At 39.3% G+C, this 21,776-nt stretch overlaps 1 protein-coding gene across 2 annotated transcripts in view; it reads right to left on the reverse strand.

Moving 5' to 3' along the window:
- Window positions 1-21,776, reverse strand: part of LOC146568566 (zinc finger protein 385B-like) — an 84,869-nt gene that overhangs the window by 30,092 nt on the left and 33,001 nt on the right. The window contains exon 2 of one of the 2 annotated variants that reach the window (XM_085284667.1): window positions 17,606-17,881. In XM_085284667.1, the coding sequence (XP_085140793.1) occupies window positions 17,606-17,881 (276 nt within the window). Of the gene's footprint in view, window positions 1-4,197; window positions 4,677-17,605; window positions 17,882-21,776 lie in introns of those variants that run through there. The other variant, XM_085284668.1, reaches the window with a different exon arrangement.

Consider the following 21,776-nt stretch of genomic DNA (forward strand, 5'->3'; position numbering starts at 1 on the left):
TCATGTGCTACATATGATTTGGCAGAGTTTTTTCACACACATAAAAGTAAAATCAAAGAAATCAAAATATAAAAATATAAAAATCAAGCTGTTTATGCTCTAAACAGTGCTTCAAATATTGCTGTGAATCAGCTACAGCAAATTAAAATGCTCTCAATGGCAAAAGGTATCAAGTCAGTACAGTAGACTAATTAAATTTGTTCTCTAAGACAATCTATACTGCAGTTAAAACCTTACTGTTCCATACTCATTACCCTTCGATTATAATAATAGGTCATTATCACTGCTGGATTCTGAATATGTCCCCCAACAGGAAAATTAATGATCCCTTTAAACTGACTCCCGAACGCCGAGCTTTGCAAACATACTGAGAAACTTTTTCCTGTAACATAAAGAAACACTGACTAGCTTATTTTGAATCTCGCCACCCACACAGAACACAGATTAATGTCTCGTAGCTAATATGATGCGTCGTAAAATCACGCTTAATTTGCATGAATGGGAATTTCTCTGTTCCAGTGATTAAAAGGAAAGGTGAAGTGAGAAACTTCTTTAGCTGTGCAGACGTAGAGCAGTCCAATTTGCATCATGGTAGCTTGTAGCCAAACTACTCTACACATAAAAAAAACTTTATTAATAAACATATTTAACCATTTTAATTGAGACAATAAAATATCAGAACTAACCGGGCTTAAAGAATTAAAGAATCTCTCCACCCTCTATGACTACAAGGCTATGGCTGAGCATCATTCACCATCTGAATTTATTAGTCCTTTATTTATCCAGGTAAAAAAAATCTCATTGAGATTAAAAATCTCATTTCCAAGAAAGACCTGGCATCATGGCGACAAAAGTCAAAATACACATGCCACATAAGTATATAACAGTTAAAACAAATACAATATCCCATACCAACATGTGTAAAATATACAATAACAGATCAAATTAAGAGTACATTAAAAACAAAAACGTGTGGCAGGCAATACTGCGAGTGTCAAATTTTGCAACTTCTACAATACTTCAAATACCATCTGACTTCTTATAAAGCTCAGACATGAAGGTGGGTGCTATACTTTTAGCCTTGATTCCAAATTTCCTTGAGGGTAGAGCACAGTACGTCCGGCTGCAGAGGTGCCCTTCTGACAGCACAGTGAGCAGCACCGCAGGGGCCTGCTTTAACGCCCTTCCTTTTCACTGTGTGTGTGTCGAGCATCAAGGAATGATCACAGTTGTTATATTTGCAGTAATTCTGTGAAGACACAGCAATTGTTGGCTGTATAAAGTTAAGCTGGGAGGAGACGTACTTGGAGACAGACACTGATTCAAAAAGAAGCAGAATCGACTCCATTTACTGATAAAGGTCCTTCAACAGCATGTGACACAGTGGGGTTGTGAGCGTGGTCTTTTTGAGTTGCATCAGCAGGGTAAAGGCAGCAAACCCCAGACTTAAACTGATTAGGATCCCAAGTTCTGTTCTGGGAGCTGGTGGAGGTGAGTCTAATGGGAAGATGCTCAAGAAACTTTTCAGCACATGCAGCAAAACAGTCATTGCTCTCAGGTGCAGACTAAACACCACAGGGACTCTTTTCTCACTTTGATTATTGTGTTCCAACACTTTATGTAGGGGACAAACCTAATAATACAATAGTTTCACTGTCACAGGACTACTTTCTGGCAGTGCAATAATATAAACTGGTATGTGCAATGTGCACCCCTAATTCTACCAAAGATTTATCAGCCTTTTTATTGCATGACCTGAGTAGCTCATTAGTTGATTGTCTTATGTTTTCTACTATAAGAAGTATGTGAACAACTGCATTATATGGTATGAAACAAGGACCAGTGCTATTGCACTGGATTGTTGCAGGGTGATACCATAAGTAGACGATATAGGTCATAACTTACCCATTTAATTCAGGTGTTTTCAGCCACATTACCACAGTTGTATAAAATAAAGAAGCTAGCCATGAAATCTGCCTTTGTAAACACTTCTGTAAAGATCTCACTGAAGTTGAGTGCGGTATTGTAATAGATGCCACAGCTGCAACAAGTGAGATCATGACATTTCTTCCCTCTTAGATATTCCACAATCAACTCTAAGTGGTATTATGACTAAACTATTGTTTAGAAACCACAGGAAACCCACTCTGGTATTTACATCAGCACAAAAATTGTGTGCCTGGACTTCCATGGCTCAACAGTTCCTGCAGTTGTAATCTGTAAGTGGCCCAGTACGTCTGTCCATATAGAGTATGTCAATCCTGCCTAAGGGAAATCAATAAAATCTTAATGTGTGAAAATATTGTTCAGTTTAGCATTTATGATATGATGCGCACTAAATAACCAAATATTGAATTGTACATATTAGCTATTGAGCTCACACTATGTTATTTTTTCCATGAAGGTTTTAAACATGAGATTGTATCAGTCGGATGTTGGATCCTCTAAAATCATAACGATGGTCAGGGTGAAGCTTGCTGGATGTATCAGTAGAATCCTCTTTATTTAAAAGGTAAAAAGTTAAAAAAAAATTTACTCATTGCATTTGTATATTTATTACACAAGTTCTTATTGCAATGATAAAATGATTATTTTATATTCTATATATATTCTACTACTCTCAGAGAAAAGTAATAATCATAAAATTGAAAGCTGAGAAAAATTCAAAAATTTTATTCTAGGATTTTGTATCAGACTGATGTAATGGTGCACAGAGATCAGATTTACACATACAGGATGTCACTGCAAGCTCAAATCTGAGCTTTTGACAAGTGGTGGAGAGGCAAGAACAGATGCAGTATGGCCACCAGGCAAAACTCTCATAGTTATCGTCTCTTCAGCTGTTTCCCTTTGATCCCCTTAATCTGCTGTTTAAAGGCGAAAGAGCCTAAAGCAACCACATAGACATGCTCTGCATTTTCATCCACGGAGTTGTGTGTATCCATAAGCTGCAGAAATTCCAAAATACGTGGATACACATAATTTTAAACGTAGCCTTCCTGGTAATTCTATTGGCTAAAGAATTATGTCTCATCCTGATAAGAAAGCTATTATAAACACAAAAGGCAGGAAATGAGTTATGTTACTTGTGAGAAAATAGTGTAAACTACCTCAAACTGCCCAGAAATAACCAAGAGAAAAGTAGTAAGGGGTACAGATGGAAGAGGTGGAGCTGATGGCTCAGAAGGCATTGTCAATTGGGGTGAATGGTGCACCTATTGTGCATGGGTTAATCACTTCCTCTCTCTTTATTTTAGCAGAATGCTGGGGTGTGGGGGGACAGTAACAGGAGTGCACAACACGGCAAAGGGAGAATTCGGCATGGAGAAAGGGGACTGCTAAGAAAGCTTGTGCAGAGCTGGGCTTGTAAAGCGGCAGCTCTGTGAATGTGTTGCAAGTGTGTGCGTTAAAATAAACAGTTTGTGAAGGACTGTGTTGGCATTCTGTGCTGCGGGGAAACCCACAAATGAGTGAGCCTCGTGTCGCAGACAGACTTGCAAATCAATTTGGTTTTAACTGAAATAATAAGCTCTAAGGTAGATTAAAAAAAATAAACACATTTATTAACAGGTCAAGTAAAACGTGAGAAGGTAAGTTCCTCTGCCTACTTAAAAATCAGATGGTAAATCAGATGGACTTTAACATCGCACCAAACAGATCCTGAATTCAAATACTTTAAATGCAATAAATTTGATGCCTTATCTAAACAAAAAACAAAAACCCCAAACACAAATGACTAAAAATCCCCACACTGCCTTTATCTTTAACAGGCTCCAATTATGCAAGCTAATCTGGGCATATTTCCCTGGGGACGCAAAGACATAATTGCCAGCAATCTGCACCGTGATATCAGCAATGTTCTTGTGTGGCTTTAAAATGACTTGACACATCTGGGAACGGCAGGTTTGTATTGGTCTGAACTCCACACTTGGCTCCATCAAAAGGGGTCAATTATGAAAACAAACAGGCCGGGGACTCATTTTGGATGCAGAGGAACTGAATGAGGGCAGATGGTAGGCAGGAGACCGAGCCTGCCCTTGAGCTGTGATGTGAAGTCATTGTTGTAAAACACACATTGACAGCAGAGCGCTCGCATGCATTTAGGCAAATGGAGGCACAAAAGAAAAAAGATAAGTCCTCAGTTACTTTCCCACAAATTAGGAGTATTGGCACGAATCTTAAAAGTAACAGCCTTACCTAACAGCATCTCCACGTGTTTTAAGCTTCCTCTGTTTGCCACTTTCTTCTGCTCTTGATTCAGGCTTCTCCTGCTGGCTGATCTCCCATCACAGAAGTTGTCCAAAAAAACCCCAACAAAGTCGCAGATAATTTTCTCCGTCTCTTTACTGTATCTTTCTTCTCTCCACTTTGATCGTGACGATCCTTTCGCAGTCAGTGACACGTCTTGGCTATGATCCAAAGTGCCGCAGCGAAAGCACGGCACATGTGTGCTTCAATTAAAAGTGTCATGCTCTGCTGATCGCGCTGCCCTTTATGAGACGAAAGGAGAGACAGAAGCGAGGCAGATTGAGGAGCGGAGGAGAAAGAAAGGAGGCTGAGAGTGTCTGAAGAGCAAGTGTGTATTCTTTTACCAGTATGAGTATGTAAGGGAGAGCGAAAGAGGGGAGAGAGAGAGATGGGGGAGCTGGGAGAGGACTGGCTGTTAACAACATGAACTTCCCACATCTCCCCCCTTTCCTTGCTTCTTCTTCTTCTTCTCAGCAGCGTTTTCTATTCAAGGTTCACACCTGCATGCTCCCTTAAGGGCACTCAAAGGCAGTTTCCTTCCTGGCATTACTTGACAACAATAGGCGTCATTTATCATTGGTCCTTTTCAGTCTGCTTAAAATGCAGCCCTGCTATGTTGTTCGTAAGTTACCATTGTGGGTAAAATATTTTTAAAATGTGCATCCATATCCAGATGATACAGTGTTTATGTGCAGAGTGCAGTCCGGTTTATCAGAGTAAATTAGTCCTTCACTCTAGCTTTACATTTCCAAGAGGTTGTACGTGGAGAGGATTCAATTAAACACAGAGTTCACGCAGCACATACTCATTATAATCATAATTAAACAGCCGAGCTCAGCTCAAACTAGGGGTGGGTTCTTATAATCGATTCATCGATTAAAATCGATTCTGGCTTGGATAACGTAAAATCGATTCATTAAAATCCTGAGTCGATTTTTTAATATAAATTTATTTTGCCCAAAATGCCAGAATCTCAGGTGAAATCTCACAAAATTTCAAGAACCACCAAACAGTTAAGACAGTAAATGAGAGCAGGAACACGGATTCTGCACAAAGACTTAAACACACAGCGGGACCCGCGGATCAGAATCAGTTAGATGTCGCTTTTCTCACAGTCGGGGCTGAAAGCCGACAGCTCGCTGACTCTGATCTGTCGGCGGGTCTGCGCTTTGTGTGCACGCCCTTTATGCGCCGATTCTAAAGCTGTTAGTTTGATCTCTCTCCAAACAATATTGACCGAACCAGCAGCAAAAGAAGATCCAAACGCTTCACATAAACATCGTCATGAATTCACTCAGACTTTTACTGTTTTGCTTCCACTGCGATGCACAGCTCTCTCTCTGTACTTCAAGAACAGTTTCCCTTTCTTCATTATTCGCTTGCTTGTTACGCACAAGTCTACTGTTGTTTACAGGCTGTCGGCCGCTGTTTTTTCCCTTTTACATTCTTCCGAAAAGAAAACCTCATTTCTGCTGTTCAATACTGAACAAATTTAAACTTTTTAAAATTATTCAAAATGCAAAACGCTGTGTCTGTAATAAAACCGCTGTAACTTCAGAGGTGATGTTCATATGTTGATTAATGGTTTTCTTTCGTTTTTGATGTACTGCAGAATATTTTTATAAAATCCCAGGCCAGGAAAATCACCTTCATGTTTTTCTGTGTTTTATCCTCAGCTACTTTGACACAAAGGCCTCTGCTGTGATGCTCACACCTGTGATAAAGTCTTGCGTGTGTCAGCTTCCTTTTTATTGATACAAAAATATGTAAATGTACTGATCTGAATTATAATATTTCTGACTGTCAAAATTTCCCAGATTTAAATCGAATCGAATTAAATCGAATCGTGGATCGAATCGATTCGGGGCCTTGTGAATCGGAATTGAATCGATTCTAGAAATCAGTGACGATACCCAGCCCTAGCTCAAACATGCTTCAGAAGCATTCAAACCACCTTGTGTTACAATTTTCTACTTTTTTTTTTTTTAAGTGTTCTTAATCAGCTTTTACACATGTATCTACTGCATCTGATACTATAACGTTGCGCTAGAGCAGGGTTGTCAAACATAAGGCCTGAGGACCAAAATTGACCCAGCAAAAACACCAATCTGGGCCATTGGACTCCTTTGAAAAATATGAAGGACAGCATATACTTTGGACTTTCAACTGCATTTGAACAAGTTTGCAGCTTTTCCTAATGATACAGACCTCCCCCATAGCCACTCATACTAAACCAATGTAATTAAGTGATGACAGAAAAGTTGCTGTCGTTTTATTTTCACTGTTGAATAGATCGAAATTTATTAGAGTTTACAGTATTTACAAATTTTTACATTAATTTCAGAGCAAAAGAAAAAAGGGAGGTTTCTGTGAATTAACAAAAATGTTCGGTTTTATAATAACCACAAGCCAGAGCTTTTTCTGTAATTTTACACATTTATTTCTTACAACTTGAGCCCAAAGAGTCATGCTGACGGGTTTCTTTAATTTACTACAACAGCATTTTGTTTTTATAATGTACAAAAACTGTGACGTCCTGCTGAAATGACACTTCTTGTCATGGTCCTGGGTCGGTGACCCAGCGCTTTTAGTTTGTTATCATTTTCTAGATGATGATTGTTTAAGTTCTGTGTTATTTTCGATCTGCCTCTGAGTCTGCGTCTGTATCTGTCTGTCTATGGTGTCTCCCCATCTGTTTGTGAATCTGTCTGTTTAGTTCAATGTCTTGTCTGGTTCCATGTATCTGAGTTTCCTGTTTTATTGTGAAGGTCCGTGTCGTATGTGAGTGTGATCAGTTTACGTTTCCCCTGTCCCGTCAGCCCAGATTCCTCCCAGCTGTGTTGCCCTCCTGTCTCTCATCCCCTGATTACTGGTGTGTGTATTTAAGCCCTGTGTGTTCTCCTGCCTGTTGCTGGTTCGTCTGTGTTCCTCCGTGTCAGTCTGTGACCCTGTGGTCCACGGTGTCCTGTTCCTCGTCTGCGTCTCTCTGCTATTCATCATCCGTTGTCATATGCTCCCAGGTCTGTTATTTTTAGTTCTCCCAGTTTAGGTGTCTTTAGTTGTTTGTTATGCCCCACTGTTTGTTTGCCACTACACCTCTGTAAATAAAACCACCGGTATCCAGAGGTGTGGACTCGAGTCACATGACTTGGACTCGAGTCAGACTCGAGTCATTAATTTTATGACTTTAGACTTGACTTGAAAAAATGTTCTAAGACTTGTGACTTGACTTGGACTTTTACACCAATGACTTGGGACTTGAATTGGACTTGAACCGGTTTACTTGAAAAGACTTGATATTTTACCCCAAATATAAAATTTAACATGCATATTATATAGAGATTGAAAATGTGACGTCATTCACGGGTAGAACCGCAAAGGATTCTGGGAACTCGTGGCAAGCGGTACTAGCGCACGCAGGCTTTCAATTAAAATCAGTCACACAGCGATAAAAAGAAACACAAAAATGTCAAGAAGCCGTTGTATTATTAACTGCAATAGCCGGTCGCATGACAGCCACGGGAAGCCGACGGGTAAAGAGATCGGTTGTTATCGGATTACGTCGTTGAAGAGAAATTGTTCGAGCCGTGTTTCCAAAGTAACAAAGACACGACGGATGGTCTGGATTGCAGCCATTCAAAGATCAAATATAACGTCCCAGAACACTCCAGCTCACAGGTTAGTCTGCTCCAAGCATTTACACGAAGGTCAGTGTCTTTTAGTACTTAATACGTCACTTTCATAACATAATTGGTGATATAGGTTACAAGCAAGTCTGGCACTGAACAGAAATGGTCGCGCTATGCTCCTTTGTTTATTGTGCATAAATAGTGAATTGTCCTGACACAATATTGCGTTTCGCTTCTGTTATTATGGTACACTGACAAAAACATATACTTTTATTCACAGGATAAAACAGGTTTTTTGTATCACTAATTGCCCAGTACGATTACAGCATACAGTATTATTGTCACTGCTACATTTCTGTGATGGGTACCAGAAATTATTTCCACTACTAATTAATTACCGTTGAGCTCAAAGGTCCTATTAATAAACGGTTAATGAATGTGTATTTATGATGACGATTTGTGAGACTGGTAAACTTATGATACGTACGATGGTCTTTCGTTCTACACGGTGCATTTCAAGGTCCTGCACCCATCCGTCGGTAAACTGTACCTGGGCTTGTTGCAGTGACCTGAAGTTACTAAACTTCATGAGTGTATGCACTCACTCCAAGAACCGTATGATTATAAATGTGCATATAAATATGCTACGATGAGATAGCTGACTTCATCTAACTAGCAAATGTTTTCCAGGCTACGTTGGTGATGCAGTTTTTTTTAATGTGTATGATATTTTTGTCATGCGATTTTAAGGCCGGTCCTACAACCGCATCCAAGAATAACATGCAGCTTATCTCAGAACTGTCGGTGAAAATTATTCTTGGAGCTAGGTTTAATTGAGCTGCATTTTAAAGAGGTGCAATTTCACAATTTGTGTATATTTTCTAAGTTCACTATTTTGTCATGTGTTGAGAAAAACACAGATTAAAAAATTACATGGTCTAATATTTACATTTAGCATAACTGCAACATTATTTTTTCGTTTTTTTTTTTAAAGACTCGAAAGGACTTGAAATTCAAAGTTTCAGACTTGTGACTTGACTCGGACTTTTACACCAGTGACTTGAGACTCGACTCTGACTTGCCTGACATTACTTGAGACTTGACTTGAGACTTGAGGATAAAGACTTGAGACTTACTTGAGACTTGCAAAACAATGACTTGGTCCCACCTCTGCCGGTATCTCATCCACTGCCTGCATCTTGGGTCCTCCTTCTAAATCCACACGGCTCGCCTCGGCAGCCGTGACACTTCTTTTCTTACATTAAAATATCTCATGGAGTAAATGTAAAGTTATTTTTTTTACACTGACAGAAAGGGGAGTTTTATTGGTTGGTCACACTTAAGATAAAGGTAGGCTGTATGAGTTGACATCCCTGCACTTGTGTGTGTGTGACAGGACGCTGCTTCACAACACTACACAAACAGCTCCGCAGCCAAATCTAAAAATCGAATCTCATCTAAAATCGACACATCAACATTTGCTAACATTAGCCACCACATGCTACTTCGTTTGACTTACCATAACAAATACTATTGCAGCGAACACCCTGGCGAACTGAGCAAAGCCATGTTTAACTGCTTTACAAATAAAGTTATTAATTTGAAAGACAGAAAAAAATTAAGCATGAGTTAATGCAAATTTCTTCAGAAAATTGAGACGGGGTAAATGACGATATGAGGGATAATAAATTGTAGCCATGCAAATGTACTGTATTTCAATATAATTATGCAAAGGTATAATTCATTTGCATATTTTGATCCATTACAAAAAACACCCCAGTTTTCCAAAACGACTTAAAACTCTGCTTGAGAAGTCGAGATGCTCACTTAGCATATTGATGGTGCAGCTCTTTCTCCACTCAGCGCTGATTTAAACTATTTGAGATTCAGTGTTTATTTTAATGAGCAGGTGGGATAGATTATTGCTCAACGAATAGCTGGCTAATTTTCCTGCCTAATCTTCTGATGATTACTCTATTGACACACTGTAGAGCAGAGCTGAATCCAGCGCTGCTCTGTCATGCTCCGCTGCGATTCTTATAGCTTGAATGAAGCACTTTATATGCTTTCTATGCGATATTTACCTCAAATGGTTCTTTTGAGTTGCGCTGTATCAGCCACAGCCCAATCTTGGCGTTACCACTGTCGACACTGGTGAATAGTAGTTTTCGTTCTTCGGTTAAATCTGCCTTTCGTCTAGCTGAGCTTATTTTTATCTCCTATTCTATTTCACACTTCTAAAGTCTGTTTATGTCTGCATAATACGTCCTGTCTCTACTTGAACTTGTCCTCAAGTGCCTTTTCTTTCATTACATCTCTTAATAATATTGCAACTTTTACTACACCAACCTATATAGTACCTCTGCAGCAATAAATGAAATAATACTTGTAACAGTACCTTTGAATATGGCACTGCAAATTCCATCCCACTCTAGGTACCTATAACAGCTTTCAATAGGCTGTAAGAACTATCCATGTTGCTGGGATGTTTTACTGTGATTTTAAATATTAATCCCTCTTTAGAGAGTATGCATTAGCCTTAAGTTTGGCCACTGAGTGATTTAAGTTGGACAGAGGGGCGTCGTTTCAGTGAAAATCTGACTCTACTGAATGTTTGCAGAAGCAACACAATGGCTTGTACACACTGCATTGTTATTCATTCAGCAGTCACCACAATCACTTCAGATAAACACGATTATTCTCACAGTCTCTAGCCTGAAACTGTGGCCTCCAGTGTTACACAAGTGTTAAAACAAACACACACACACACACACACACACACACACACACACACACACACACACACACACACACCACCTCAGTGGCTTGCATTCATGTCCTATAGACTTACTCTAAACCTGACCATAACCACTACCTGTCTACCCAAAACTATAGCTAGCCTTGAATCAAATCTTCAGTCTTCGGGTTAATGAAAACATTACGATGTCCTGCTTTTTGTCTCTGGGTCATCACAATGTCAGTGTGTGAACAGATCTATGTCCCCACAACATGAGTATTACAACCACACACACAGAGCTTGTGTCTGCCCCGTGTGCTCCTTGCTGGCTCCTTGTCCACTCAAATAAGTGTGGCGTGGAAGCACAACACTGACAAATCCTGACAGTTTTACACTTGATTTCAGGCTGCAGCATTCAAATGAAAGTGCAGGGAGACGGCCTCGAGCACAATGATCGTATGTCGGCTACGCGCATTATGCTTTCAGCTCGCCATGGACCTACTGAACATTGGCTGTGTATGCCTCTATTTATGGTCTCAGTGTGTGTGACTGACATGCCACGTTACTTATGGAAATCATAGACTTGGAAAGGGTTTGGGGGGAAGCAGGGGAGAGAAACAAAAGGTTTACAAAACAGCAAAGCTCACCACATACACAGGTTGTAATTTCTATAATACCATTTAATTACTAGCTTATACTTATTTATCAATCCAAGCTATCTGAAATAGTGACAGTTGTTCAAATAACACAAATTCAGCATGCCTTATATTGAATTTCATTTATTCAGATATATTCACTGACTATTCAACACATGCAGAAAAATGACTCATGCATTCGCAAACACACCAATCTACTACCATCTAGAATATCAAACAGGAAACTACTCACTTGTTTTATTCGGGTTTGGAACCTCAAAGCTATTGGGAATACTGTAAAACAGGTGTCTCCTCTAACACTATCAGTCCCTGAGGGTTGTGATGCTTCATCTGCCAGACACCGAGTCAAAAACCAAGCCAAAATGCCCCCCTCCCCTGCTGCCTGTCCAGGCTTTCACGGCGTGGCGAATAGTAGCTTACGACAGATCAAGTGACATCTGAAAAAAACCGTGAAAAACTGCAGGTGATAAAGCTTGTTTCAGCAGACTGTGTGTAGTAAATATAGACGATACTCCCTGTATTTATTGTGATGGTGTCTCTAACATATGTTGGTATACAATAACAGGAATAATTCAACCTTCAGAAAAGCATTAAGCCAAGTCAATCCCCAGTGGAGCCCCGTCTGAGAAAATTAGAGATTTTCCATTAGTGAGGGGAAATTTTGCTCATGGAAGACAAAAAGCTTCATCTTTCCTTTCACTGGCTAAATTGTTATAAACGGTGCAGGAAATGTTGGAGGTCACGTCTCTGAAAAACTCTGAAAATCATTTGTCTTTGCTTTAAACACATATACTTGAAAAGATTTTTAATAAATTAGACTAGAAATCCATGTACAGTTTGAAACAGTAACTTTTTAGCAAAAGGTGCAATTTAGCTTACACACAGAAGTGACATTTATATACAGGTAATATATGAGCCAGTGCACATACATTTTTTATGTGTTTTTCTTTTAGATTTCTGACTTAGGGTGTCTTTTGGGTTTGTTTTCAGGACTAGAGTTAATTTAATCCAGCCCAAATCAGTTGTTGATATTGTAAACTTGTAGCTTCTTCCTGTGGTTTGGTTTCTTTTAACAGAGAAAACTCCAAACAGCAGAACCAAAATGCATCATTGTAAATCATGTCTCGGAGGTGGGACAACAAAAGTAAATACAAGAAGAAGGTGCTGTGCTCCAGTCTAGTGGATAAGATGGAGCGTTTACTCCTAACAGCTGCTAGTGGCTATAGTTTGGTACGCTACAATATTCCAGAAACACCACATAGTTGATTCAGATCAGGGTTAAATCAAGTTGTCATCATAAACAAAGTCAAAGGGTCTCGTTGTGGTTGTTTTGGTCTGTACCTGACCATTCCTGCCTCCATCTGCAACTATAAACATGAGGCAGATAAACTGAACATAGTTTGAATTCTTTTATTCTTGTTTTTCTCAACAAAGATAAAATGACAAAAAATGACAGTGGGGAGAAAATGAGAGAAACTTTTTGAACAACCAAAGTGATCAAGCACCAAACTCTGTGAGCTGTGTGTGAAAGCAATAAAGCAGAATAATTCATGTCGAAATTTTAAAGAGCAGTATAAACGCTGTTTTGTACCATTTACCTCTAAACACAGACAAACCTTTGTAGCAGAAATGCTTCCTTCCACATCTTAAATGTACAAATCAATTTTCTATTCAATTTCAGGATGTTCTGTCTATGCTGCATGGTTTTTTTTCTTTAAATATCCAACAGTGCACAATCCCTGTAAAGTCAGGATTCACATGCTGCATTTAAAGTGTTTTGGGGAACCTTTGCTGATTCGTCCCCACAGCTGGCTTGAAAATATGCAAACAGAAACTGAACGCCCTTGGTCCTTTATGGCAACATCGTGGTGGGGGGACAGACAGATCTGATATAACAAGATCAATGCTCTGCAGCACCTTTCCTCAGTTTTGCTGGTGTATTTAACAGATATGATGCATAAGAAGTAATAACTAATAGCACAAGATGCCCACAGTTTTCTCTTCCTTCACATTTAACCTGACCTGGTAAGACTGTCACAACACCTCAAACTGACCATTGTGCATATTTTTGCTTGAGGCCGACATGTAAATTGCTGTCAGATTAACATAATGAGCCTGTCTGAAGGGACTTATATCTCACCAGCACACACGTTATATCGGAAATCCTAAAACGATAACCTTGAATTGAAACGAGTCCACCGTTGTCCTGTAGTTCAGTGTAGCAAGTGGAAAGTGCTTTGCTCTGTTCCCTTTTCAAACGGCCCCCAGTGAGAAACACCCGATTAAAATCTCTTTTCATTTGAGCAAATCGCTTCATGAAGCTAAATAAAGGCAAAGACAGTTCAGCTGCGAGAAGGGAACGGGTATTATTAGGTTGGTTTCATTGCAGTGCAGACCGAATTATAGTAACAGTCACCTTAATTGACTCAGACCGTCCTCTTTTTCTCCTCTTTTCTGCAGGAAAGGCAACAGAGAGAATGGCTTCCTGACACAGGTGTGTGAGAGAGATCATACAAATCCCTTTATGGGGTTGAATTTTTATTGCTTCACTAATTTTTCACTATTCTTTTTTGCTATTATTTTTAAGGTATGTGCATGTGCCACATTTATTTTGTAGTAAAACTCCAATGATCAGTTGTTTCATCCACAGAATATCAACTATTCTTATGATGGATTTTTTGTGTTCGTTATTGTTCATATATTTTGCTTGTAGCATTTTAAATACAAACATTTTTGCTTTTCCTTGTCTTCTGAGGATACATTAAATATAACTTGGTTCACTGGACATTGCAAAGCAGTTGGAGACGATGCCTTTTGAATACAGATTGCATTTTTTAATTGTTTTCAGACATTTTATTGACCATACAATATCAATTATCTGAGGGGAAAATTGGCAATGGAAGACATTAATTGCTATATATTTTAATCTGCAGGATCTTTTAATGGTTTAAGTTCAACTTAAAACATTAAAAGATCCTGCAGATTTGTCCTAAATAAACAGTTTCATAAATAATTTTAGGTGGAGAAACTGTTCGCTGTTTACTGCTCAATTCACAGCAGCTCAAACAAAATGAGGTCAGATGCTGTGGGGTTCATTTAAGTCGTTCAAACATGGCAGGTGTGAAATCAGCCTGTGCCCCTTGTGAAAAATCGAGAGGGCCTCTACCCGGAGGGACTGATGAGTGACTCTCATCTTATCCATCAATTAGTGGATGAGATGGTTGTGACAAAACGACAAACCACATCTAATAGTGCACCACAAACAAGCCTCTTGTTCACGTTTTAAAATAGTTGATTTATCTTTACAGGAAAAGCACAAAACATTTACCAATAATGACTCAGCATTCATCATCTGTCATAGTAAACAATATCAAAGTTAAATGTATCTTTAATCTGCAAATCCCAAAAATTCTACACTGTGCAAAACTATCCACTGGGCCAAATTTGAATCCTTCATAAGTTTTGGCCAGACAGACATCCCTGTTTGATAATCCAACAAAGCAACCACTTCACCAGATACACGTTGTGTAGTTAAACCGTAGCAAGTAAGATGATGTTGAATGAATGAATTGAGTTGCAGTTCTTCAGTGTTAGCAGGACGGTGAACATTAGGCAACATTAGTCAGAAGAAAGAGAGCTCAGAATCAAATCTGAATCCAAAAAAAAAAAAAAATCAACGATAACTGAACGCCCTGCTGACATTAAGTCCATTTCCCCCTGATAGCTGCTTGGCCAGTTGGGCTTTTTTAGGCCTCAGTCACAAATGCATACTATGACTGGCGATATCCTGGCAACCTCTGGTTGTCTGGAAAAAGTGTCACATAAACTGGAATATTTGTCTTCACAGTAAAAGTTGTGCCTTCCCATTGTAACCAACATGCCCAACTTTTTCAAAGTTGCAACTTTTACTTTGAAAGTTGGCAGTCTCTGTTGCTGGTTTGCATCGTACTCTTCACACTTTCACTGCCACCTTGTGAGTTGTTTGCAAGTGTTTCTTTCCATCAGAAAACATAGCAAACAACTGCAAGGTTTTTAGCTTAGCACCTTTTTTGTGACCAATATCACCCAGCAACTTCCAAAAATGATTTGCAGGCCAGTCCTGGAATAAACACTTTTACGGATGATCACTAACCAGTCTCTAGGTCTGTGAGACTGGGGCCTTTAATAAAACTGACTTTGCTAGTAATGAAAATTGCTAGATAAGATGCTTGATACCTAGCTTAGCAGCAAGCTGGCTAACCTTAGTTTATGTTCTTGCTGCAGTTGTCCCTCAAAAAGATATACCTAAAGTCACAACATTTCATTGTTTATTGTCCTTATGTGCAGCCTGTGTGTTCTGAACCAGTCATTTGTTGACAATAATGATTAGTGCACTCAGTTTTTAAGCTAATATTACACAGTGTTGTTCAACTCTGGGAGCAGAAGACAAACACTGAGGAAAGGCACTTGTCCCAAGTCCTTATCATACAAGTCACGTCAGAGGCTGTTAAGCAACCAAGTTGGAGGTTTAACTGATTCCTGAGTGAATCAGGAAATAATAGTTTGTTTCTGGACACTGGAAAGTAAAGAAAAAGAAACTACAGAAAATAGAAGAGGCCAAGAAATGTTTCATAATCACCTTTTGCACTGGATCAGTCACACACTCTTAAGTATGAATGATGACCTGCAGAGGCTATTATCTGATATAGAAAAAGTCAATACCGTTCTGATGGAACAATGGATATAATTTTTTTAAATTTAATATTCTGTATTAGACTGGTACAGTTAAATGTGTGTGACATGCCACCAGCCAGAACGAGTCTCATAAATCAACATATAAAAGCGTCATTTTATTGGCCAGTTGTTCATTAGAGGCTGAGTACTGATTGATCAAGCTGGTCAGCGCAGCAGAGTGACACAGGTGTTGGTGAGTGAAGGTGATTAATGGCCCTTCATCAAAACAGGTGTGGAGAAAATACTTGGAAATGGTGGGGAGCTCCACTGGAATAATAAATATATTTCTCAATGCAAAGCAGCTCATGGTTTGCAGATGTGAACATTAACCACAAAGCACCAAACAGAGCAACTTTTATGGAAAAGATGCTGAACATCAGAGTAGCTCAAAACCTCATAATTAGCAATGAACTGCAAAAGAAAGAAAACTATATCAAACTTATTATGCCAGGAGATGCAACAGTATCGTGTTAGCAGATACTTGTCAAAGAAAAACAATGCATAAGACTCACAAACTAAGCCGTGTCTTCTTTTCTGTTAGCCAGACGCACTACACTGGGAGATCTGATTGAAAGAAAATAATCACTGGAAATACAACAGCCTTGCAGTAAAAATGGATTAAAAAATGATTTTCTTTACTGTTTTTGTTTAACAGTTGGTGATCAAAGTGTAATAAATTTAAAAGAGTTTGTCGTGCAGGTGGAAGATATGAGATTTTCACTCAGTTTTTCATAGTTTTGCAGCGTCTACATGCTAATCCTAAGGGCGCTAAGGGCGAGCGTGGCTCAAGAGTTGGCAGTTCGTCCTGCAATCGGAAGGTTGCCGGTTCGAGCCCCAGCTTGGACAGCCTCGGTCGTTGTGTCCTTGGGCAAGAGACTTCACCTACTGGTGTTGGCCAGAGGGGCCGATGGTGCGATATGGCAGCCTTGCTTCTGTCAGTCTGCCCCAGGGCAGCTGTGGCTACAACTGCAGCTTGCCTCCACCAGTGTGTGAATGTGAGAGTGAATGAATAGTGGAATTGTACAGCGCTTTGAGGTTCTCGAAAAGCGCTATATAAATGCAATCCATTATTATCCTCTTTAATCAAAATTTTCAGTCACTTTCTCACAATTGTGAAATTACCCTTTTTAAAAAAAATAAATAAAAAAATAAAGCACATTTCAACCTGTCATTGAAAAACAAAAAAAACAACCTCAAGTGTAACTGAAACTGTTGATGGCTCTGTCCTATTTAGGTGCTCCAGTTCCAGGGCTGTGGTTTTCTGCATGATGTCCCACTGGCATGGCTTGCTGGGACCATTAAATGTAATAAAGTCATCATTCATTTCATTAGCCGAACCTGTGGCTTTCCTGCTATGACAAAGTTAGAATCTCTGTTGTGGTCTATTGCTGTGGAGACAACCTGTGTGAGCTGCATGAGCCCATTTTTGAAGCTAAACACTGAAATGCTGATGTATAAAAGTCTGAGCTAACTTTTAAACTGAAAAGGCTGGGCCCTTACAATTTACCATTCAAATACCGAGCTGGGTAGATATTTGCTTTTCAAATGTGAAATTTAGATATTCTGTAATGGCCTCAAAAAGGACATGTCAGTGTTTTCTTCGAGTCTTGAATCTTTCCTACCTGCACTGACAGCTTTTGCCAGTCGGCGGAGTCTTCTCTGATGAGTCTTCCCTCTGTAGTGGATCTGTGCCTGGGCACTGGAGTTCAGCTGTATGTTGCACACCTGACACACAGTGGCACTGCCGCTGCCCTGTCGCCGCTCCCGTTTGGCCTTGAGCCCAGCCCCCATCCTCCTCTCTTCTTCGTCTTCTTCGTCTTCTTCCTCCTCCTGTCCCTCATGGCTCTTCGGAGGAGGGCTGCTCTCCATCCAGTCACTGGTTTTTGGACGCTTCATATCTGGCAATAGAATAAAGATTTGAGGTAATTAATCAAAAGAGGTAATGACTTATATAAATTAGAAACAATTGTCTGAATGTGAAATGCTTAAATATTTTTCTTTTTATGTGTATGTTGTACAAGCCTCCACAGGGGGGCAACAGAGCAGCATGACTTCATCAGAGGAGATGACTAGTGATCTTTTTCAGTTTTATGCAATTTTATGTGCATTGCTATTGTACTGGTTGATTCTTAAATGCACAAAGGGATTTTTCCAGCTTACAAAGGACACTTTTCACTTGGACTTATCTACATCCTTTGTACAATTTGTCAATATGAACAGATGCATGTGTTAAAAATCTTTGACATCGCATTAAAGGACTCAAAACACTCCGTAGATAAGTATCTTGTTCCAACATCTCTCTATTTATCAGATAATAAAAGCAGATTCCCAGGGGAAACACAAAGCGACATGCTGCTTTGTGAGAGCACGCAGCCCTAATACCTGTAATGGCTTAGCGATTATGACAGACTGACAGCATAAATCAAGCTGCAGCTAAACACAAGCCATGCTATGAATGTGGAAATGTCACCCAAAGCCTGAGTGAATTCTTTGTTTTGCCTCTGTTCATATGTTAATGGCATCAATTAAGCCCTCGTGATGTCAGGCATTTTATCCGCTGCCTTGCCTGAATCTACCCCACCCCCCAAGGCAGCTACCATTTGCAATAAAAATGGTAGCTGCCCCACTAAAAATTCAACTTGACAACATGAAAGTGGAATGGAAATGCGTTGAGTGGAAGTCATCAGTTTCCAACCAGCAACACGGACTTCAAAGCTGCAGCCCATCACCGCAATTATTTGAATAAAAGTGTGACAACGGGCTGGCACATGAGTAACTGGTGAAGACGGTGACTAGAATAAAGTGTCTCAAAACACGATTAAAACATAGAAAGCGTTACACTCAGTGCCATTACAATCGCTAAACGGCACGTACAGACTGATTTTAAAAAAGGGAACATGTAGAACAGGAATGCCGTGTGATTTCTGGCCAGGCTGTTAAAGTGTTTTATTTCTCCCTCCTCACAACAAAATATGCATTTATATGTATATTTTACACAGTTTGTTATGCAAAACTGTTCCAAACACTCTGACCCTCTGAAGTCAGTCTGAAGCTTGATTTAGACTTCTGAGGGAAATTTTCATCCTAACTGACATGGTAATCGGAAACAGCCCTATTCGTCATAGGGTTGATGAAGGACATACATATATATATATATATAAAAAACTATAGAATAAATCTATCTGCTCTTGTCTGCTGGTGTTGTAATGGAGAAATTAATCAGAGAAATGCTTCCTTTCTTCTTAATGTCTGCTTATATGATACAGTATCTACTTACAGTGACTATAACGTAGCCAAACAATTGTTTTGCTTTTGTTTATACAGCAGCAGCACTTTGCATTAGGTTAAGTGTATACCTCCCAACTCTGCAAATCTGGTGAAGGACTTAAGTTATTCCAAAAAAAGAGAGCATAACATATGAATATAAACTAAACAAAGATTATTTTTTAGTAAAAATGATGAACTATTCTGCTCTGAGTGCTGCTGGATAAGTGCTCAGACTCTTGTTTTCACCTTGAAAATCAGCACTGATATGACGACAATAGGAGTAATTAAAATAAGAGTCATCAGAGGATGCACCAGCTAACTCACTGTAAGGGCATTTTATTTACCAATACAGGAATTAAAAGGAAAGTAAAAGCACCAGAAGTCAGTTTACTACTTCTTTGAGCTCAACTAACCACAGCACTTGGATTACTTCCAAAAAAAGAAAAAGAAAAAAAAGATCATAGCATAAACAATACAGAGGTAATATTTTTTAATAATAAAGAACAAAAAAATTCATGCAAAAGAAAACATGATAATGATTATTCTTATTCTTGTTGGTTTCATATTTTAAGTGTTAAACTATGTATTTCAAAATAAGTCCTGGCTTTGCTGAATTGTCCAGTAATTGTGTTTTACTCTGGTTTTACTTTACTCGCCTGCAAAAGACAGAAGGACATTTCAAATTGAAAAAGGTATGTGCATAAATTAAAACAGAGGGACTGAGAACAACCCCTTCATAGCATTTTAGAGCAGTTTGAATAATAATTCACCAGTGTGCTGACAGGACCAGACTCCTGCCAAAAAGCAGCAGGCCAATCAGACCTCCTGCTGCTGCTTGATGGGCTAAAAAGCCATAAAATACAGAGATGCAAATAATGGACATAAAGATAAACAAAGAAAAAAGCTTGTTCTGGGAAAAAAAAACTAAAAACTAAAAAAACCCACCCTGCATAATTGGCACAGCCAAATATTTAAATTTCCCACTTTCAGTCCTTTAATTTTAGATCCAGAAATTTAGGTGGGGACTAAAATTGAACTGTGCAAAGTGAGACACTAGAATGACTCTTCCCCCCAAAAAGTGATTTATAAAATGGAAACTCTACATATAGATTTTATTTAATTATTCAGCTTTTTTAAATGTCTATTTGTTTATAACACTAAATGCATCACGTTAAAAATGTCATGATGTAGTACTTGTTTGCTTTCACCTAACCTCAGGTACATAGTTGCTGTTCTCTGCGTGTCTGAGGTACAATATGTCTCTACTGTTCTGAGTGCTGCTGGATAAGCGCTCAGATGTTAGTTTCACCTTGAAAGTCAGTACTGACATGACGACAATTGACGCGGTCAGTCCGGGGGAGGGCTGCACCAGCTAAGTCACTTTAATGGTTTTGTTTTGTCAAATACAGGAATTAAAAGCAAAACGCAAGCGCCAGAAGTCACTTTGCTACTTCTTTAGGCTGCTGAGCTAACCACAGCACATTTACAATGGTACACTTAGTGTCAGTAATGATAAATGAGTTGTCTAAAAACAAACAACATTTAAAGTGAACTCTAACATTTTTCATACTCCTTCCTAATATATACAAAAGGTCATACAAAAGATTCATAAATTACAGTCCCCTAGAGGGTCATTTACCAAAAAGCTGAATGGGAATGCTATTCAAACTGCTGGTTTAAAGTACTGACACATATTTATTCCAAGTCAAGCATGGCTCAGATGCTCATGTTTGCTAATGTCTAATAGTGTACACTGATGCCACTAGTCTGTGTTTTTACCCTCCAGGACCCTGGAACTACATTAGCAGTTCCTCTTACTCAACTTGATGTGGTCAGCTGGACTTAGCACCAACAGCCCCATTAAAACAAACAACTTTGAACAGGTTGCCTGCCGGCCAGCAGCTGCTGGTTCCTGCTGGCACTTGAGTTTGGGCTGCTCTGCCTGTCTGGCACCAGAGATGGCAGCTACAAACAGCCCAGTCTTCTACTGGGGACCAAATGGCTGAAGTGACCAGTGCTCCACAGCACAAGCTGTGGCACCTGCAGCTGAAAGTGGCAACCCAACATAAAAACTTTGAGCTGCTATTTACCATAAAATACTAATTTCTGGCGATGTGGTTAAGCCCCATCAAAGATGTAACTTGGAATGGGACAGTTGGGACAACATCCCAGAGCATCAGATGACCCCTCATACAGAATGTACGTCTGATGTGTTACATTAAATCCTAGAAGTCCAGCTTTATTTTCCTTATGAACTGAGTGTTAAGTGCAAAAATTGGTGCAAGAAAAGGCACCTCTTGGAAAGTTGTGATTGAAAAAGGCATGTTTCCATACATTACTTGTACTTTCTGACGGTCAACAGTGCAACAGTTTATCAGAGAGTATCGGTAAATGAGCATTTTAAATTAGTTTTTAGCAAACATAGCAAGGAGAGAAAGGACAGTGACTTTGCCAAGTGCACGAAAGATGACGTAGTAGTAGTATGTGCAAGTTTTTGTAAAGTACTGAAACACTGTTACAGCTTCT

This window comes from Mchenga conophoros, linkage group LG8 (genome assembly GCF_057382185.1).
Source record: "Mchenga conophoros isolate Kocher_MC1m ecotype Shallow Benthic linkage group LG8, M_conophoros_male_GT1.1, whole genome shotgun sequence".
NCBI classification, from domain to species: Eukaryota; Metazoa; Chordata; class Actinopteri; order Cichliformes; family Cichlidae; genus Mchenga; species Mchenga conophoros.